The sequence below is a fragment of the Lynx canadensis genome, chromosome F1 (assembly GCF_007474595.2).
Source record: "Lynx canadensis isolate LIC74 chromosome F1, mLynCan4.pri.v2, whole genome shotgun sequence".
Lineage (NCBI taxonomy): Eukaryota > Metazoa > Chordata > Mammalia > Carnivora > Felidae > Lynx > Lynx canadensis.
In genome coordinates this window covers 16,186,368-16,209,272 of record NC_044319.2, presented here as the reverse complement: position 1 = coordinate 16,209,272, position 22,905 = coordinate 16,186,368, and the positions used below count along the sequence as shown (strand labels likewise).

General features: G+C 37.4%; 1 protein-coding gene across 7 annotated transcripts in view; it reads right to left on the bottom strand.

The window, feature by feature from the left end:
* Nucleotides 1–22,905, bottom strand: part of RABGAP1L (RAB GTPase activating protein 1 like) — a 774,838-nt gene that overhangs the window by 597,034 nt on the left and 154,899 nt on the right. For all 7 annotated transcript variants that reach the window (XM_030303098.1, XM_030303093.1, XM_030303096.1 and 4 more), the window contains one exon: nucleotides 4,423–4,564. In XM_030303098.1, coding sequence (XP_030158958.1) covers nucleotides 4,423–4,564 — 142 coding nt within the window. The remainder of the gene's footprint in view (nucleotides 1–4,422; nucleotides 4,565–22,905) is intronic.

Here is a 22,905-nt window from a genome sequence, read left to right as displayed (position 1 = left end):
TCATTTGGTTTGTCATTTACTTCTAAATGTATCTGTTTTCTAGTTATGTTGCTTTCCATAAGTAAACACTTCTTTTGTTAAAGTGCATCTGCACAACTTTCAAATCTCTAAATCACACCTAAGGTAATTACTACTAAACCAAAAAATACCTTTCCAAGTCCTGAATAGCATCGAGTAATATGTCAGACAAAATGCATGGAAAATAGGGGCACCTGGGTGGCTTAGTCAGTTGAGTGTTCGACTTCAGCTCAGGTCATGATCTCTCAGTTCACGAATTTGAGCCCCACGTCGGGCTCTGTGCTGACGGCTCAGAGCCTGGAGACTGCTTCAGATTCTGGGTCTCCCTCTCTCTCCCCCTCCCCCACTAGCACTCTCTGTCTCTCTCAAAAATAAATAAATACTAAAAAATGTTTTTAATAAAAAATGCATGGAAAATAAACTAAAGGAGTGCTTGTGTGTCTCAAAGATTTCTGTTGAAGAGAATATTTTGGCTTCCAATCAGTTTTTCTACAACTGATTGGAAGTTGTACCATCCTTTAAAGTTCTACCATCCTTTAAAGAGGTATGTTTGGCTTCTGGCTGACATAACTGAATTATTCTATATCTAAAGTTCTTTTTTAATGCACTATCTGTATGCTGAAAGCACTCTTCAAAAATGCTTTCACAAAAAACAATGCTATTTGGAAGATAGAGTCTCACATTATATTTTCATATTATGTTGCATTATGTTCTTCTAGCCAAGGTGTATGACATTAGACAGATGTAGAATATGATCTAAAATACGTAAGAGCTAAAATATCTTGTCTGTAATATAAGAAATACTACCTTTTAAGCAAATGAGAGTTATATCAATTCAGTGGTTTAAAGAAGAATACCTTGATTTTGTATGTCATGAAAATTCATTGACTTTAGAGTGACACTACCATAAGTTCGGATTCTGTATATTATTGTTAGTTCTTTGACCCCAAATTGTTTACCTCAATTTTTTTAGTCAATTCCTCATATGCTATATAAAGATGATACTTACTTTATTTCTAGGTCTAATATGAGAAAATATGCAACTAGATCTATTAAATATCTAATACATTATGTGCTACAAAGCAGATACTTAATCCATGTTAGTTGTCCTTCTTTTAAATTAGTGGATAGAAGGGATTTTTATTTAAATTATATAATGTATTCCTATGGAGTAGCAACTGTCATTCTATTATTTTTGTTCTCTCCCAATTCTAGTTCCATATGTTTTTTATTTCTAAAGGGAATGGCATTTTTATAAGACATTACCTGAAATCTTAAGTTCAAATTACTTTCTGGTAGATGCTTGTCACAACTGTTCTTCTTCTTGAGCAACATAACTCAATTACATTCCCAAACAGTCCTGTGGTTTTTGTTTACCAGAAAAGAATGTGTTTCTATGTCTGGCCCAAAATTCTCCTGCAAATGATCTCTGGTCTTTACCTCTTTGTGTTGGCTGGGAAGGAGATGACCACAACAATGTTTCTGGGAGTCTTGTCTAGAATATAGTGGAGTCACACAATGGAAGTAAGGGCTGAACTCTGTGATCAAGAGAATACTGTGAAAGTGATGTTGCATGACTTCAATGCTAGAATATAAAAGGCACTGCAGTTTCCACTTTGGTCTCCTGGACTGCTCTCTGGGGAGCCATTATCCCCGAAAGGACACCCAAGCAGCCCTTGTGCGGAGGCCTACGTGGAGAGGAAGCAAAGTTGCTTGCCAACCACCAGCATCATTTTGGTAATTGTATGAATTAGCCCCTTTCTGCCCCACCCTGTTAAGTCTTCAGATGATTACAGCCCCACACAACACTTAACTCTTCATAAGAAACTCTTAGCCAGAACTGCCCACACAAGCTACTCCCTAATTCCTGACCTTCAGAAACCATAAGAGATAATAAGTGGTTTTGTTTTTTAACCCCCCCCCCCAAAAAAAACTCTAAACTACCTCCAGCATAAAAATTTAAATGGATCATAGACAAATCATTAAGGAAAAAAACTGACAAGTTAGACTTCATAAAACAAACTCTTGCTCTCCAAAAGACACTATTCACAAAATGAAAAGGCAAACTACAGAATGGGACAAAATATTTGTAAAACCTATCTAATGAAGGACTTTTATCTATATAAACAGAGATCGAGAAATGAAATCTTAAAAATCAATCAGAAAACAAACAACCCAATTTAAAAATGGGCACCAGATCTGAACAGACTGTTGGACCAAGAAGATATACAAATGGCAAATATCATATGAAAAAATGAACAACATGATGAGTCAGTTGGGAAAATTCAAATTAATATCACAAGATACCACTATACTCCCACTAGAACAGCTAAAATTTTAAAAACTGACAATGCCAAATGTAGATAAGGATATGGAACAACTAACTCACATGCTGCTAAGGATGGATGATACAGCTACTTTGAAAAACAGCCTAGTGGTTTCTTATAAAGTTAAATACACCCTTACCATAAGACTTCTCCTACCAAAAGTCTACTCCTAGCTATTCACCCAAGAAAAATGAAAGCATATATTCAGCAAAGACTTGTACTCAAACATCCAGAGCAACTTTATTCCTAACAGCCAATAGCTACAAACAACCCAAAGGCTCATTAACTGGTGATGTGATAAAGAAATTGTGGCATATGTTTACAATAAATTACCAGTCAGCAACAAAAAGGAACCAACTACTGATACAACAGATAAATCTCAAAAGATTTGCTATGTGAAAGAGGCTAAATACCATAGACTACATTAAGATTCCTTTTACATGAAGATGTAGAAAAGGCAAAACAGGAGGACAGAAAACAGATTGGTGGTTGCCAGAAAACACAGGTGAGGAGAAAGGATGACTTGTGAAGGAGTGTGAAGGAAATCTGGGGGTAATAGAAATATTTTATATTATGGTTCTGGTGATGGTTATACAGATGTACCCATCTGCCAAAATTCAATGAACTATACAACTAAAATGGGTATATTGGGGGCACCTGGCTAGCTTGGTCAGTAGGGCAAGTGACTTGATCTTGGGGTTGCAAATTCAAGTCCCATGTTGGGTGTAGAGATTAAAAATAAAATATTTAAAAAAAATAAATAAACTGGGTACATTCTATTGCATGCAAATTATACCTTCATAAAGTTTTATTAAACACTTAGAATAATGTTTACATGTAATAAACACTCAATACATATTAACCAAAAATAACTAGTATTTGTATGGCAAGTAGTAGTTTCATAGAAAGACTAAGAAATTCTAAGATGCTTTTTGCAAAGGTGATATCAATTCAGAAATTATTTTTTAACAAATCCTACCCTGTAAGCAGATAATTTTTTAAATGTCCATTTATGTATTTTGACAGAGAGAGATACAGAGTGTGCACACACACTTGCGTGCACACAAGCAGGGGAGGAGCAGAGAGTGATAGAGAGAGAATCTCAAGCAGGCTCTGTGCTGTCAACACACAGCCCAACACAGGGCTCGATCTTTCGAACCATGAGATCATGACCTGAGCAGAAATCAAGGGTCGGATGTTTAACTCACTAAGCCACCCAGGTGGCTTGTAAGCAGATAATTTAAGGGTTTAAAGTAAAGATCTGCCATTTAGTTCTAATTTCTATAAAAAGAGGACTGAGCACAGAGCCAAATGAAGTGTGACTCTTATGGGGTTGGTCAGCACCTCTCAGCAGCATCCATGTAGTAAACAGAGCAGATATCATGCTATTTCAAATAAGTGAGTGGTAAAATGATAAGGCAACAACAAAAACCAAGTCAGAATTAAATAATATCAAATGAGTATAGGACATGACATATCACTAAAATTCTAAAAACACTTGAGAGAAGTTGAAACTTCTCATTAAACACTTTAAAAATATTTGAAATGAGGGGTGCCTGGGTGGTTCAGTCAGTTGAGCGTCCGACTTCGGCTCAGATCATGATCTCACGGCTTGTGAGTTCAAGCCCCACGTCGGGCTCTGTGCTGACAACTCAGAGCCTGGAGCCTGCTTCCGATTCTGTGTCTCCCCCTCTCTCTGCCCCTAACCCACTCGCATTCTGTCTCTGTATCTCTCAAAAATAAATAAACATTAAAAAAAATTTTTTTTAAATATTTGAAACGAAATAGGAAGCAAAATAGCAAAGTGAGGCTGTCAATTTAAATAGTTACGTAAGTGGAGCCAGGGACTATGCAACCGAGAAACTGAAGAATCAAAATCTCTTCTGCATCTAGCAGAATCTAGCCTAAGAGTAGCAAAAACTAGGAAAAATCAGCATTCTTTCTCTCCATCCCCCCTTCTCTCTCTCTCTCTCTCTCTCTCTCTCTCTCTCTCTGACACACACACACACACACCTGTGAGGGTTATAAATAAAGCAGCTATATATAGAAAGACAACTGAATAAGTTTCACTTCTTACCCTCTTCTGCTTCATCCTCCTGTGGTGACATGGGACCCCCTCCACTAGTGGGAGTGACCGGTTCCTCCTTCTCAGACTGTCGCTGCAGACTTACTACCTCATATATTGCATCTCCAGCATTGGTATGGCCTTTTCCCTCATACTGAGAAAGATATAAACATGTGTTTCAATATTAGAAATTTGAAGGAAAGACTGAAAGATAGTAATTCAATGGTTCATCAAAAAGACCTGAAATTAGGAAGAGCATGTCATGTTTGATCTACACCAAGACTGAAGTACAAATTTTTCAAGTGTGTTGTTCTCCGCATGATATTCTGAATGCATTATTCTTCCAGTATTATTTTAACCAATGAAACCTAATAACCATATTGGGAGAAATTTTCTATTTAACAAAAGAAATCCTAAAATACCACAGACTCTAGGGCAGATAGGTAAGTAATGCTGGATTTCTAGGACTGACTGGCTCACACTGAGATAAAGGGGTATCAGTTACATCCATCAAGTAATTCAGGGAAGTAGATAGTTTTTACCTTATAAATGGTGAAAAGAGAAAGAAATGAAAAACAGAAAATAAAATGGTAGACCTAAATCCAAATATATCTATAACTATATTAAACATAAATGGCCTAAACATACCAATTAAAAGACAAAGACTGTCAGATTGACAATTGACACAATTGCATTCTATCTAAAAAAAAAAGAAAGAAAAACTTTAAATGTAATGTAGGTAAGTTAAAATGGGGGAAGAAGATATACCATGAAAACACTAAGAAGAAAACAGAAGAGACCATATCAATATAAGATAGACTACCACACAAGAAAAAAGTCACTAGGAATAAAGAAGGTGATTGACCAATGTTAAAAGAATCAATTTAACAAGAACACCAAAGCATCTTATAGGTAAATTCACCTAACAACTGGGTCTCAAATATATAAAGATGGGATGGGGGCACTCCAACTCTCAGTTGGAAGAGTGTGCAACTCTTGATATTGGGATTATAAATTTGAGCCCCACACTGTTTGTGGAGATTACTTGAATAAATAAAATCTTAAAAAAAAAAAGAATTGATGGAAATGAAAGGAGATGGACAAACCCACATTTACAATTAGAGACTTCACATTCCTCTCACAATAAAAAAAGTAGACAAAAATACATCAAGGTTATAGAATTGAACATCAACAACAGGATCTAACATTTACAGACCACTACATATCACAAAGGCAGAATTTACATTTATACACATTTATATATATACATTTTCATATATACATTTATATATATTTATGTATTTATATATATACACATTTATATACATGTATATATACACATTTATATATATACATTTATATACAAGATGTATATGAGGAAAAGCTAGGAAACTGATGTAAGATATCAAAGAAGAACTAAAGAAACGGAGAGATAGTCCATGTTTGTGTATAGGAAGACTCAATGTTGCTGTCAGTTCCTCCCAACTTGATCTACAGATTCAATGCAATCCCAATCCAAATCCCAGAAAGATGCCCTGTGGACGTCTAAAACTAATTCTAAAGTTTACAGAAAGAGCAAAAGAGCCAGAATAATCGATACAATACTGAAGAACAAAATGTGGGGACTAAGACTACCTGACTTACTATAAAGAGAAAGTAATCGAAGTTAGGAAGATGATGGCAGCCTAGGAGGATGCTGGGCTCACTGTGTCCTGCTGATCACTTAGATTCCACCCACATCTATCTAAATAACCCAGAAAGCTGCCAGAAGACTAGCAGAACGGACTCTCGGGAGCCAAGCATAGACAAGAGGCCCATGGAAGAGGGTAGGAAGGGCAGAGAGGTGGTGTGCGCTACATGGACTGGTGGGAGGGAGCTGGGGCAGTGGAGGGGCAGCCAGCCCACCCAGCAAGGCAGAGCCCCTGAGTCTGCCTTGCAAAAGCAGAGGGGCTGGACTGTGTGAGTTCTCACAGCCAGTAGGACTTCACATCTGGAATGTTATAAGTCAACAGCTCTGCTTGGAGAGCGGGAGGCCTAGAGGACAATGGAAGGGAGAGTTGTTGAGCCCCGGAGGACAGAGCTCAGCTTGGCGGGGAACAAAGGCGCTGGAAAGCGCCATCTCCCTCACCCATCCCCCAGCCAAAATCCGAAAGGGAACCAGTTCCCGTCAGGGATCTTGCTTGTACCACAAACACCCAATGCTGTGCTTCTGTGGATCCATCTCTCCGACAGGTCTGCCTCCCTCCCGGTGCCTCAGGACCCCTCCCGAAGTGAACCACTGGCAAAGCGAGCTGAGCCTGCCCCTCCCGCCCCTGTGCACCTTGCAGATCCACCCAGGCTAATACGCCAGATCCCATAGAAGCAGCACCACAAGCCTGGCAGTGTGCAAGCAGCCCAGACAGGGGCCACACCACTCCACAGTGAGTCCTGCCCCTGGGAGAGGGGAAGATAAGGTACACCAGTCTGACTGTGGCCCCAGTGGTGGGCTGTGGGCAGACATCAGGTCTGACCGTGGCCCCACCCACCAACACAAGTTACTCCAGACAGCACAGAGGAAGAGCCCTGCAGTTCCGCGCCACTCCAGGGACTATCCAAAATGACAAAATGGAAGAATTTTCCTCAAAAGAAACTCCAGAAAGTAGTGAGAGCTAACAAACGATTAAACAATATATTCTGGGTCAAAAACGATTTAAACAATATAACAGAAAATGAATTTAAAATAATAGTCATAAAATTAATCGCTGGGCTTCAAAAAAGTATAGAGGACAGCAGAGAATCTATTGCTACAGAGATCAAGGGACTAAGAAACAGGAGGAGCTAAAAAAATGCTATAAATGAGCTGCAAAATAAAATGGAAGCAACCACAGTCCGGATTCAAGAGGCAAAGGAGAGAATAGGTGAATTAGAAGATAAAATTATGGAAAAAGAGGAAGCTGAGAAAAAGAGAGATAAAAAAATCCAGGAGTATGAGGGGAGAATCAGAGAACTAAGTGATGCGATAAAACACAATAATGTACGCATAATTGAGATTCCAGAGGAGGAAGAGAGAGGTGCTAAAGGTGTACTTGAAGAGATCATAGCTGAGAACTTCCCTGATCTGGGGAAGGAAAAAGGCATTGAAATCCAAGAGGCACAGAGAACTCCCTTCAGACGTAGCTTGAATTGATCTTCTGCACGACATATCATAGTGAAACTGGCAAAATACAAGGATAAAGAGAAAATACTGAAAGCAGCTAGGGATAAACGTACTCTAACATATAAAGGGAGACCAATAAGACAAGTGATGGATCTATCTACTGAAACTTGGCAGACCAGAAAGGAATGGCAGGAGATCTTCCATGTGATGAACAGAAAAAATATGCAGCCGAGAATCCTTTATCCAGCAAGTCTGTCATTTAGAACAGAAGGAGAGATAAAGGTCTTCCCAAACAAACAAAAACTGAAGGAATTAATCACCACTAAACCAGCCCTACAAGAGATCCTAAGGGGGATCCTAAGATACAAAGTACCAAAGACATCACTACAAGCATGAAACCTACAGACATCACAATGACTTTAAACCCGTATCTTTCTATAATAACACTGAATGTAAATGGACTAAATGTGCCAACCAAAAGACATAGGGTATCAGAATGGATAAAAAAAAAAAAACCCATCTATTTGCTGTCTACAAGAGACTCATTTTAGACCTGAGGACACCTTCAGATTGAAAGTGAGGGGATGGAGAATAATCTAGCATGCTACTGGAAGTCAAAAGAAAGCTGGAGTAGCCATACTTATATCAGACAAACTAAGCTTTAGATTAAAGGCTGTAACAAGAGATGAAGAAGGGCATTATATAATAATTATAGGGTCTATCCATTGGGAAGAGCTAACAATTATAAATGTCTATGCACCGAATACAGAAGCCCCCAAATATATAAAACAATTAATCACAAACACAAGCAACCTTATTGATAATGATAAGAATGTGGTAATTGCAGGGGACTTTAACACTCCACTTACAGAAATGCATAGATCATCTAGACAAAGGATCAATAAAGAAACAAGGGCCCTGAATGAGACATTGGATCAGATGGACTTGACAGATATATTTAGAACTCTGCATACCAAAGCAACAGAATATACTTTCTTCTCGAGTGCACATGGAACATTCTCCAAGATAGATCACATACTGGGTCACAAAACAGCCCTTCATAAGTATACAAGAATTGAGATCATACCATGCATACTTTCAGACCACAATGCTATGAAGCTTGAAATCAATCACAGGAAAAAGTCTGGAAAACCTCAAAAAGCATGGAGGTGAAAGAACACCCTACTGAAGAATGAATGGGTCAACCAGGCAGAGAAGAAATTAAAAAATATATGGAAACAAATGAAAATGAAAATACAACAATCCAAATGCTTTGGGACGCAGTGAAGGCAGTCCTGAGAGGAAAATACATTGCAACCCACGCCTATCTCAAGAAACAAAAAAATCCCAAATACAAAATCTAACAGCACACCTAAAGGAAATACAAGCAGAACAGCAAAGACACCCCAACCCAGCAGAAGAAGAGAAATAATAAAGATAAGAGCACAAAATAAACAAAATAGAATCTAAAAAAACTGTAGAGCAGATCAATGAAACCAAGAGTTGGTTTTTTGAAAAAATGAACAAAATTGATAAACCTCTAGCCAGGCTTCTCAAAAAGAAAAGGGAGATAACCCAAACAGATAAAATCATGAATGAAAATGGAATCCTTACAACCAACCTCTCAGAGATACAAGCAATTATCAGGGAATACTATGAAAAATTATATGCCAACAAACTGGACAACCTGGAAGAAATGGACAAATTCCTAAACACCCACACACTTCCAAAACTCAAACATGAAGAAATAGAAAGCTTGAACAGACCCATAACCAGCGAAGAAATTGAATCAGTTATCAAAAATCTGCCAACAAATAAGAGTCCAGGACCAGATGGCTTCCCAGGGGAATTCTACCAGACATTCAAAGCAGAGATAATACCTATCCTTCTCAAGCTGTTCCAAAAAATAGAAAGGGAAGGAAAACTTCCAGACTCATTCTGTGAAGCTAGCATTACTTTGATTCCTAAACCAGAGACCCAGTAAAAAAAGAGAACTACAGGCCAATATCCCTGATGAATATGGATGCAAAAATTCTCAATAAGATACTAGCAAATCAAATTCAACAGCATACAAAAAGAATTATTCACCATGATCAAGTGGGATTCATTCCTGGGATGCAGGGCTGGTTCAACATTTGCAAATCAATCAATGTGATACATCACATTAATAAAAGAAAAGATAAGAACCATATGATCCTGTCCATCGATGCAGAAAAGGCCTTTGACAAAATTCAGCATCCTTTCTTAATAAAAACCCTCGAGAAAGTCGGCATAGAAGGAACATACTTAAACATCATAAAAGCCATACATAAAAAGCCCATAGCTAATATCAACTTCATTGGGGGAAAACTGAGAGCTTTCCCCCTCAGATCAGGAACATGACAGGGAAGTCCATGTTCATCGCTGTTGTTTAACATAGTGTTGGAAGTGCTATCATCAGCAATCAGACAACAAAAGGAAATCAAAGGCATCAAAATTGGCAAAGATGAAGTTAAGCTTTCACTTTTTGCAGATGACATGATATTATACATGGAAAACCCGATAGACTCCACCAAAAGTCTGCTAGAACTGATACATGAATTCAGCAAAGTCGCAGGATACAAAATCAATGTACAGATATCAGCTGCATTCTTATACACTAATAATGAAGCAACAGAAAGACAAATAAAGAAACTGATCCCATTCACAATTGCACCAAGAAGCATAAAATACCTAGGAATAAATCTAACCAAAGATGTAAAAGATCTGTATGCTGAAAACTATAGAAAGCTTATGAAGGAAACTGAAGAAGATATAAAGAGATGGGAAAACATTCCGTGCTCATGGATTGGAAGAGTAAATATTGTCAAAATGTCAATACTACCCAAAGCTATCTACACATTCAATGCAATCCCAATCAAAATTGCACCAGCATTCTTCTCGAAACTAGAACAAGCAATCCTAAAATTCATATGGAACCACAAAAGGCCCCGGATAGCCAAAGTAATTTTGAAGAAGAAGACCAAAGCGGGAGGCATCACAATCCCAGACTTTAGCCTCTACTACAAAGCTGTAATCATCAAGACGGCATGGTATTGGCACAAAAACAGACACATAGACCGATGGAATAGAATAGAAACCCCAGAACTAGACCCACAAAAGTATGGCCAACTCAATCTTTGACAAAGCAGGAAAGAATATCCAATGGAAAAAAGACAGTCTCTTTAACAAATGGTGCTGGGAGAACTGGACAGCAACATGCAGAAGGATGAAACTAGACCACTTTCTTACACCATTCACAAAAATGAACTCAAAATGGATAAAGGACCTGAATGTGAGACAGGAAACCATCAAAACCCTAGAGGAGAAAGCAGAAAAAAAACCTCTCTGACCTCAGCCGCATCAATTCTTACTTGATACATCCCCAAAGGCAAGGGAATTAAAAGCAAAAATGAACTATTGGGACCTGATGAAAATAAAAAGCTTCTGCACAGCAAAGGAAACAATCAACAAAACTAAAAGGCAACCAACGGAATGGAAAAAGATATTTGCAAATGACATACTGGACAAAGGGCTAGTATCCAAAATCTATAAAGAGCTCACCAAACTCCACACCCAAAAAACAAATAATCCAGTGAATAAATGGGCAGAAAACATGAATAGACACTTCTCTAAAGAAGACATCCAGATGGCCAACAGGCACATGAAAAGATGTTCAACATCGTTCCTCATCAGGGAAATACAAATCAAAACCACACTCAGATATCACCTCACGCCAGTCAGAGTGGCCAAAATGAACAAATCAGGAGACTATAGATGCTGGAGAGGATGTGGAGAAACGGGAACCCTCTTGGGAATGCAAACTTGGGAATGCAAACCCTCTTGGGAATGCAGCCGCTCTGGAAAACAGTGTGGAGGTTCCTCAAAAAATTAAAAATAGATCTACCCTATGACCCAGCAACAGTACTGCTAGGAATTTACCCAAGGGATACAGGAATGCTGATGCACAGGGGCACTTGGACCCCAATGTTTATAGCAGCACTTTCAACAATAGCCAAATTATGGAAAGAGACTAAATGTCCATCAACTGACGAATGGATAAAGAAATTGTGGTTTATATACACAATGGAATACGACCTGGCAATCAGAAAGAATGAAATATGGCCTTTTATAGCAATGTGGATGGAACGGGAGAGTGTTAGGCTAAGTGAAATAAGTCATACAGAGAAAGACAGATACCATATGTTTTCACTCTCATGTGGATCCTGAGAAACTTAACAGAAGTCCATGAGGAAGGGGAAGAAAAAAAAAAAAAAAAAAAGAGGTTAGAGAGGGAGAGAGCCAAAGCATAAGAGACTCTTAAAAACTGAGAATAAACTAAGGGTTGATGGGGGTGGGAGGGAGGGGAGGGTGGGTGATGGGTATTGAGGAGGGCACTTTTTGGGATGAGCACTGGGTGTTGTATGGAAACCAATTTGACAATAAATTTCATAAAAAAAAAGAGAGAGAGAAAGTAATCAAGATAGTGTGTTACTGGCAAAAGAACAGATAAATAGATCAACAGAACAAAATAGAGAGCACAGAAATAGACTCATACATATATAGTCGGACAATCTTTGACAAAGGAACAAAAGCAATACAATGGAGAAAAGACAGCCTTTTTAACAATTGGTACAGAAACACTGGACATCCATGCCAGAATATAAGAAATACAGACACAGACCTTAGTCCTTTCCCAAAAATTGAGTCAAAATTAGAGCACCTGGGTGGCTTAGTCAGTTGCGCATCCAACTTCAGTTCAGGTCATGATCTCACAGCCCCTGAGTTTGAGCCCCACTTGAGGCTCTGTGCTGTCAGTTCAGAGCCTGGAGCCTGCTTCAGATTCTGTGTTACCCTCTCTCTCTGCCCCTCCCCCATTCACGCTCTGTCTCTGTCTCTCAAAAAATGAATAAACATTTAAAAAATGTTAACAAAGATATAATACCAATGCTATAAAAAAAATTCTTTAAGGAAATATAAAAAAGGGATTCCCAACTCACTGTACACGGCCATTTCTCTGATACCAAAACTAAAGAAGGTATTACAAGAAGAAAAAAAAAAAAAAAAGACCAATATCCCTCATAAAAATAGACAAAAAAAATCCTCAGTCAAATATTAGCAAATAAATCCGGCAACCTAGTTTATACATATGGATATATGTCATATACCCACACAACCAGTGGGGGTTTATCTGGGAAATGCAACAATAGTTCAACATTGACAGAAATCAACATAATCCACCCTGTTTTCAGACTAAAGAAGAAAGACCAAATGATAAACTGATAAAGGCATTTGAGAAAATTCAGCATTCATTCATTCATTCATGTTAAAGACTTTAAGTAAACCAGGAATACAAGGGAATTTTCTCAACCTGATAAACAGTATCTATGATAAACCTACAACCAACATCACACTTAATGGTAAAAGACTGAGATTGAGAACACGACAAGGACATACACTGTCAACATTCCCATTCAACATCACATGGAAGTCTTAGCTAGTGCAATAAAGCAAGAAAAAGAAAGAATAGGCACACAGATTGGAAAAGAAGAAGTAAAACTGTTCTTATTTACAAACAATGTAAGTCCATGTCAGGAGTTGACAAACTTTTTCTATAAAAAGCTAGATAGGAAATATTTTAAGCTTTGCAAGCCATATGGTCTCAATCACAACTACTCAACTTTGTTGTTGTGGATAAGTGTTACAACAGTGGTAAAATATTTCATCTGCACTTAGTTTCCTATATAAACATAATTTTCTCTACTACTATAATCTCATGTAGACCTAAACATTAAAAATTAGATTTTTTTTAATAAAAAATACATTTATTTCCAATATTCACATTATTTTTAGATAACTAAAAATCAATCTGTCTGCATTTATAAAATAAATTATCTGGCTCAAGTTAGAATTAATTACAGCACTTTGAAACATATAAATACAGGGTAGCTGCTCAATAAATGTGGTTGACTAACACACGTTACAAAGATTCATCACAGTTATGCAAATAAACTCTAATTGTGCTTAATGGTACACTATCATCAAATGCAAAGGACGATATGCTCATATCTGTATTCAGAATCTTTAGGATAGGGTCTGGGAATGGGGGTTTTTGTAGAGCCACAACTGATTCTGATGAAAAGCTAAATTGTGAAGCACTGCCTATAAGAACTCTTGTTTTAACAAAAATGTCTATGTTTAAAAAATCATATAACAATCAGATAAGCTCACTAAGCTACAGATATATATAATAATGTGGAAAAAACATATTTGCAACTTGCAAGCAGCTTCTATTTGATTCTATACAACTGAAGGTAAAGAAAGTCAGTTCTAAACAAAAGTGTTAAGTTAGTAAACCATTTGCCTTCTACAGATTTTTATTTTCCCACAACCACTCAAAGTACTCCAAACCTTGTTAATTTTCATCTTTCTGCAATTAGAACAGTTATTCTTCTTTTTCAGTTATGCTTACTTTTTTCCAGTTTTACTGAGCTATAATTGACATACAACATTGTATAAGTTTAAGGTGTACAACATAATGATTTGGTATACTACATATGATATATTGTGAAATAATTTCCACAGTAAGTTAGTTACTATACATTACCTCACAAACTTACTCTTGGTTATACTAATTTATTACACTTTGATTTAAATAGGTTTAAATCAACGTGCATCTTCAAAAGAAAATTTTCCTTTTGGGTTTTTAAACTGTTAAAACAAAAACCAGAGGCCCAAAATGGTGTCATTTAGACCAAGTTCCCAAACCAGTACTTAATACATAAATACCTGCAGTTTCAAACTTCTCCAGAAATGTAGCCTTGACTGGTTAATCAGAAATTTTTCAATCCATACCAGTGAGTGAGCCACCTGGGTCCTCTCTACCCCACAAAGAAAGTTAAGGTAACCTGTATGATTTAAAAAAAAAAACAAAAAACAAAAAAAAAAAAAACAAAAAAAAAAACTTGCTTTTCCCCTAGAAAGCAGCCTGATCTGGACCAATCCTTTTCCTTTGCTAATGACTTTCTTGCTCCACCCTCCTTCTATAAAAATCTTCCATTTCATACAACTCTTTGGAGCACTCAACTTGCTAGATTGGGTGCTGCCCAATTCATGAATTGTTTATATTTGAGATCTTCATATTTGCTTGGTTGAATTTTACTATTTAACAGATTTGGTGGCAGTGGTAGGATCTGAAGTAAAATTCCGACAGCTTTCAGGGATAATGAGAAACACGAGTATGGTACCCGCAATCACTGTGAGTTCACTGTCTTCCTCATCATTTTCGAAGGCTATGGGTAAGCAAACTCTAGTCTGAGCTCTGCCTTTTTGTCTGCACTCAAGCTCCTAATCTGATTGGCTTTCCTTTAGGAGGTCAGCTTGAGCCAGCAGACAGTTATGGCCAAAGCCCAACTGAGCTGGCAGTTCTGCCTAGAGCCCAGAAGAGATGCCAATTTTGCCCAGGGCCCGAATAAGCTGGCAGAAGGATCTGCCCAGAACCAAGACCCCAACCCTTCAGACCACAATTCCCTGGGGAGAAGACTGCAGCAGGGCTCCACAGGAATTGTCAGTGGTGTGCACAGGGCCTTCCTGTGGCCAAGACACAGTACAGCTACCATATTAAGGTACATGTTTGTTTGTCGTTTTGTGTAAATAAAGGTTATTGCTAGTGCGATACTGGAGGCAAAAGGCCACAAAAATCGGTGGGTACAGGTCAAGCATTTAAAGGTTATTAGAGTACTCACCACTTTAAGAAGACTCCTGTGGTAGGATCAGTTGATCACAGATCGACTGGATTAACACTAGGTCATGTAACAACCTCCAGAAAACTTCTGTGCAACAAATCCCCAACCCCACAGCACACAACTTTTAGTATTAGTTTGGCTCTGAGAAACTCTAAAGAGTCAAGCATACCTGCTTATTTTATGCCTAAGAACTACAGCCCCAGACGTTGCAGATATCTAGCAAGATGAAAACATTTTCATTAAAAACAACCTAGAATTTACAGTGCCCATCATGGAGAATACTCCAATTAGACACGATTTCTCATTTTAAAAAGTACAGTTGAAAATAAGAGTTGCCAAATTAAACAGAATGGGACACCTATGTTAATTGGTATGAAGAAGCTTCCAACAGGCTTCAAGATTCCAAATTTGTCTCATTAAAGATTACAAAAGGCTAATAAAAAATGTAAAACACAAGAGGTACCTAAGACAAAACTGTTCTGGCCTTTTTTACCTGAGTACTCAGTGTCTACTAATTTTCTGTCTGAACTAAAGAGACAGTTACCTTTTAAAATAAAATCACCTGGGGGCACCTGGGCGGCTCAGTCAGTTAAGCAGCCAACTTCAGCTCAGGTCATGATCTCACGGTTCATGGGTTTGAGCCCTGCATCAGGCTCTGTGCTGACCGCCCGGAGCCTGGAGCCTGCTTCAGATTCTGTCTCCCAATCTCTCTCTCTGCTCCCCCATTCGCACTCTGTCTCTCAAAAATGAATCAACATTAAAAAATTGTTTTTCAATAAAATAAAATCACCTGAGGTTACAGGTGATCCTCCTCAGATATCTTCCATTTCTTGGTCAAAGATGGAGCTTCACAATAAAAACAATTTCTTAAACCAAGGGAGAATCCTCAAGAGTTTGTTGTTTTTTGTTTAAGAGATTCCCTACTGGGCCCAGTCAAGAGAGGAAAGTAAAAATTCACGTTATCCCATCCTTTTTTATTAATAATCTCACTCTTAGGAATAACTATTTCCTTCCTGACCATCTCACTCTACATCCCATTAACATGGCTTGGAATTTTTCCCTGCCCAGGACATGCAGGTGGTCAGTTTCTTCCTTGGCTATCTTGGGGAGTGGCTCTCGTTCCTATAAAAATAGTACCTTTAACACCCTCTTAGAGCATGTCCCTTGGGTCCATGAGGTGGTCTGATACTTCCAGAAATCATTACTGTTTGTTCCAGAGAAAATCTCACAAGATGTTTGTAAAAGGCTTTTTAAATATAATTAGAAATTTGGCCAAATTGCAAAGCTGATATCTGGGGCCTAAAGAGAAATTTTTTAGGCCTTCTTCCCTATGCTAAATGTACCCAAGGGGAAAAAAGGCCTTCTCATAGGTGGATGGGTTTGTCATTCCTGTGATATTATATAGGCAGCAACCAAATTCTATAAGAAATTAGAAACATCTGTCCTTTCTTTATAAAACTAGTCTTCATAGAACAGAGGTGTGGTTCCAGAAGCAATTCAAAGACCACCAATCCTTTTCACCAATCCCAAAACCTTCCCTATTTATCTCAAAAGGCTTATAAATATTGTAAAATTTCTGGTCTTAAGGAAATGAAAGTCCTCCTAAAAAATGGTTACATTTTTTTCCCTGTGCATTTAAAATATAAACGTTCAGTGTTCTAACAGTCTTCACCGAGAACCCTTTACCTAGCCAATCTCTTCAAAATGCAAATTGCAGGGAGGTAATTCTTATCAAGTAAAAACCAAAAGGAAAAGCCATTTAAAAGCTGACTTGCCAAGGACAAACACAAATCTTAAGAATCTTCTCCACAAATATTAACAGAAAGCTTTAGCCATCTATACCTATAATCTTAACTTATTCCATCTACCAGAAAAAACTCAGATCCAAATATTGTAACTATGGTTTATACTTACTTCAGGGAGCCCTCTTGCCCTACTATAGACCTGAAGAGTTTAAGCCAGAAATAGACAAGAAGACTCAACTCACGATCTAACTAAAATCCATTGTATTTATTTCTTATCACACTTTCTGGAGGCACTGACAAAAACATTTTGCAATGACTAGAACATTCCAACCTCCAGAACAGAAAAGCCTTAATAGCAACCCAATGCCTAGATCACACTCCAGTCTCCTTCCCTGCCCACAATCTTGAGCTGAACACATACTGACCCCCACCCATGATCACACACTCTGCCCATTCTTTTGCATGTACCCTCCTGAACCTCTTTCTAGGAAACTCTAGTGTCCATTTTGCCAATGGAGAGGTTGGTTATTAAGGCTTGAGACTTCCACATCCCCACCTGCTAGCACTCACAATAAATCTCTCCCTTTCTCTTCCAAACCCTTGTCTCTTGAGTTACTGGCTTCTCTCGTGACCAGTTTATTCCAGTTTATTCGGCAATATAGTTAGCAAATCCGGCCAGGTGCTGTCCTTTTGAATCTATCCAGCCCCCATGGGATTCTTCAGGAAAGTTGGCTGAGACAGTGCACCAGAGCTCATCAGTTTGTGGGGTGGACAATGCAGTTGGCTGAGGGCTTACCCATTCCTTTCCTGACTTAGTGGCCGTAATAGATCCTTCAGTAACACTTACTTCATGGCAGTAATTTTAAAACAAACCAATAAGGTCTGAATTTATCTGCACGTTCACGTGTGTCTATATGTACGTTCTATACATGTTTCTAGCTCTGATAAGAATTAATTTGTAAAACAGCTGTATTTAGTTGGCTTACAAGGCAAGGACTTGTAACAAGTGGTCATTCTAAAACTCAAAAAGATATAGGGGCTCCTGGGTAGCTCAGTCAGTAAAGCATCTAACTTCAGTTCAGGTCATGATCTCACAGTTTGTGAATTTGAGTCCCACATCAGACTCTGTGCCAACAGCTCAGAGCCTGGAGCCTGCTTCCGATTCTGTGTCTCCCTCTCTCTCTGTTCCTCCCCTGGTCATGTGCATGTGCATCCTCTCTCTCCCTCTCCCTCCCTCTCTCTCTCTCTCTCTCTCAAAAATAAATATTTAAAAACAAAAAAGATAGAAACTAACCCAACCTTGCCTAAACACATTCATTGCTAATAAATACCTTTCTTCTTTTTTTATGCCCTCTGCTTTTAAAAACCTTTCTCAAACATTTTTTTCAATAAAAATAAAATAAATTTTTAAAAAATTTCTTATTTACCTCAGTGAAGTTCCCCTCTACTTGCTAGACGGGATGCTGCCTGACTCATGGATCGTTTAATAAAGCCAATTAAACGTACTTCTTCAAATGTACTGGCTTGAATTTTTTTAACAAACATCTCATAAGCTAAAATATATTCTGCTCTCAATTTCTGCTGTGCTCATAAAAAATGACTCACCTATTTCCTCAAAGGGACTTCTTCTAAGCCCCACTTTGTATCATTATACTGCTGTGGTCCTTCCCTCTCCTAAACCCTACAGCAATCTGTACATTATTTTCATTCAGTATTTATCATACCCTGCTTGTAAAATGGTGAGTTTGACACATTTTATTATTAATAGAAAGTGACACAGAGATCCTTTAGGAGGAAGAATTATATTTTAAATATCTCATCTTCATTGTGACCACTACCACAGATATTATAAATTAACCTTGAATTAACTTGACTATGGAATTATTTGTAGTAAAACCTTTTATGTAGTTCACTAACTCAAATGTCACAGAATTTCAGAGATGGAAAAAACTTCAGTAATACAGAAGAAGTAATGCAGAATTAACCTACATTTTTATTTTATAATAAGGAAACCAAGGTTTATAGAGATCAAGGGACTCCTAATAGGATTTTTTAAATTATCTATTGAGAAGAAGCCTCATCTGACATACTTATTTCATATACAAATCCAAAATACTTTTTTCATGTATTAAATTCACAATATATGATACACAGTACATATCTGTACAGTAGTGATTACTTTTCAATTAAAAATAAAATTCAATATGTGCTTTCAGGCCAGATGCTCCAATAACTAAATACAACTTAATTTTTTATTATTAGAGTTTTAAAACTCCAAAACAAGCAACACATTTTTTTTCAGAAAATCTGTTCATCATGGTAATAAGATATGCTAATATAAATTATTAAATTATTTAAACCTTATTTATTCTAGAACATAAGCTTTGTATCTCAAGAAATGTCAATCTGCATTAAAATATGCTGTGCTGGCCTCAAAATGTTCTGGATTTCCTAAACTAATCTAATGTAAATAATATTTCTTATTTTTAAGATAAGTATTATATAAGCATTTCTTTCTTTGTAACACTGTTTTTTTAATCTATCATTGCTTCATATTGTTCTTTCTAGTTTATCACACACATCTCCAAAATAAGCAAGAATTCAAGAACCACCCCCAACATGTTTTCACTTGCTGACTCAACTGACCTCTGGAGAACTGAACTCTGTTTTACAATAACTTCATCTAATCATCTAAATCTGCTCCTATTTTTTCCTGAAACTCTCTCCTCATAGACGCCTAATTATGAAATAAAAGATCACTGAGTTCACTGAAGTAAATGTTCCATCTCCAAGCTCATCTCCATATGCTTTCCCATTTTTACACGTAGAATAACTTTGCTGTTACCAATTTTTACTACATTTTGGCACTGGCACAGAGTAGAAAACATTTTTTATGAGGAGCAACACAGCTAAGAATGTTGCACAGCATTATTGTGAACAAAAGCAGTTACCTCTGTTCACAGGAAATCATTTTATTTCAAAATGATGAACAAGTGGTGTTTTAAAAATAACAGTCCTAAAGAAGAAGAAGAAGAAGAAGAAGAAGAAGAAGAAGAAGAAGAAGAAGAAGAAGAAGAAGAAGAAAGAAGAAAGAAGACGACGACCATAGTCTTAAATGAAAGAATATTATCTGGACCTAAAGAAAGTTATGTCTATGATATAAGCAAAATTGTACTATTGAATATCAATTATGTTGCTACTTCCCCATCATATCCAAGCAGCTCTGTCACATTACCCTCTAGGTGGTGATATAAGCCTTCTGTTAAATTTTCAGCAGACTGAAAGAACACATATCTTTAGATAAGAGTTATTCTTCACTCACAGGCCACTTGGTAATGCTTTCTTAAATACCACAAAAGACAGACAAGAGAGAGGAACGCTAATACTTAAGAATCTCCACTCACTGGGCTTGCCTTCCTGCTTTGCTTAAAAAATGGCCCATTACTTTTTAAATACATTGCAAAAGAGTTTATGTATAATTAAGGGCTCTCTGCTTTCTGGCTTAAAATTTTTAAATGCTGATTTTTCAGAATCAATTCTTTTTATTCAACTAATAATTCCTCAAGTTTTCAATGAGGGCCTATAATAAACCAACTATTCTCATTTCAGTAACCAGAGGCAAAACTGCTTTATTTAGTTTTACTTCTTTTGATTTATTCTCATGAGGAAACACACTTTAGGTGTTCTTTAGGTTAAATACATACCACCAGCAGAATATAAAACTATAAAACACAAAGCAAAACAAAACATTACTAGAAAGGTTATATTCCAGTCAGTTTCTTATCAAAAAGAATCCTGCCACTAAATACCTTGTGGATTACTGGATGTGTAGCTTTATTTTCATTAAGAGGAAAGGGAAAAAATAATAGTTCATCAAGTTATTTCTCAAGTAATTTAGTAGCAACAGCTGATATCATTCTAAAGCTATGTTAAAAAGAGGGGCACCTAAGTGGCTCAGTGGGTTGAGCATCTGACTCTTGATTTGGACTCTGGTCATGATCCCAGGGTCATGGAATTGAGCCTGACACATGCTGGGCTCTGTGGTGAGTGTGGAGCCTGCTTGGGATTCTCTCCTTCTCCCCCTTTGCCACTCTCCCCTGCTAGTGCTCTCTCCCTAACATAAAATAAAATAAATGGCATCACTTGGGTTAAGGCACCCAATCAGTAAACTGGGGCTAAATACCTAATCTATTCGCAGTTTCAACCTGCCCCGGGAGAAGTAGTCTAAACCAATCAGCCAGGAATTTTCTGACGGGCACCAGTGAGTCAGCTAAATGGGCCCTCCATCCGCCAAAGGAAGATGAGGTGATCTTCATGATAAGACTCCCTGCTGATCCCCCAAGAGAAAGTGACCTCACCTGCAACAATCCTTTTCTTTTGCTGATAACTTTCTTGCCCCACCCTCCTTCCTATAAAAACATTCCATTTTGTACCAGTGCTTTTGTACGCCCTCTCCTTGCTACATGGGGTGCTGCCCAATTCATGAATCATTTAATAAAGCCAATTATTTTGTTTTCTTTTTGAATTTTTCATTTATTCTCATTAACATACAGTGTAATACTAGTTTCACGTGCAGAATTTAGTGATTCATCACTTACAACACCCAGTGTTCATCACAACCAGTGCCCTTAATACTTATTCCCTATTTAACCCATCCCCCTGCTCACCTCACCTCCCCTTTAGTAACCCGCAGTTTGTTCTCTGTAGTTAAGAGTCTGTTTTCTGGTTTGCCTCTTTTTTCCCCCCATGTTCATCTGTTTGGTTTCTTAAATTCCACATATGAGTGAACTCATACGGTATTTGTCTTTCTCTGACTTATTTCACTTTGTATAATACTCTCTAGCTCCATCCATGTCCTTACAAATGGCAAGATTTCACTCTTTTTTAAGGCTGAGTAATATTCCATTGTGTGTGTGTATATACATATATATACACATATATACATACATATATATACACACATATATACATATATATACACACATATATACATATATATACACACATATATACATATATACACATATGTGTGTGTATATACATATATGTGTGTATATATATGTACGTATATATGTGTATATATGTGTATATATACACACACATCTTCTTTATCCATTCTTCAGTCAATGGACATTTGGGGTCTTTCCATAATTTAGCTACTGTTGATAATGCTGCTATAAACATTGGGGTGAAGGTATGCCTTCCAATCAGTATTTTTGTATTCTTTGGGTAAATGTCTAGTAGTGCAATTGCTGGGTCTTAAGATAGTTCTATTCTTAACTTTGTGAGGAACTTCCATACTGTTTTCCACAGCGGCTGCATCGGTTTGCATTCCCACCAATGGTTTAAGAGGGTTCCCCTTTGTCCACATCCTTAACAACACCTGTTGTTTCCTGAGTTCATTTTAGCCATTCTGACAGGTGTGAGGTGACAGGTCACTGTGGTTCTGATCTGTATTTCCCCAGTGATGAGTGATGATGAGCATCTTTTCATGTGTCTGTTGGCCATCTGTGTGTCTTCTTTGGAAAAATGTCTATTCATGTTTTCTGCCCATTTTTTAATTGGATTTTTTGGGTTTTGAGTTGGTAAGTTCTTTATAGATTTTAGATACTAATCCTTTATCAGGTATGTCATTTGCAAATATCTTCTGCCATTCCATAGGTTGTCTTTTAGTTTTGTTGATTGCTTTATCTTGATGAATTCCCATTTATTTTTGCTTTTGTTTCCCTTGCCTTAGGAGACATATCTGGTAAGAACTTGCTATAGCCAATGTCAAAGAGGTTACTGCCTGTGTTATCCTCTAGGACTTTTATAGTTTCTGGTCCCACATTTAGGTCTTTAATCCATTAAT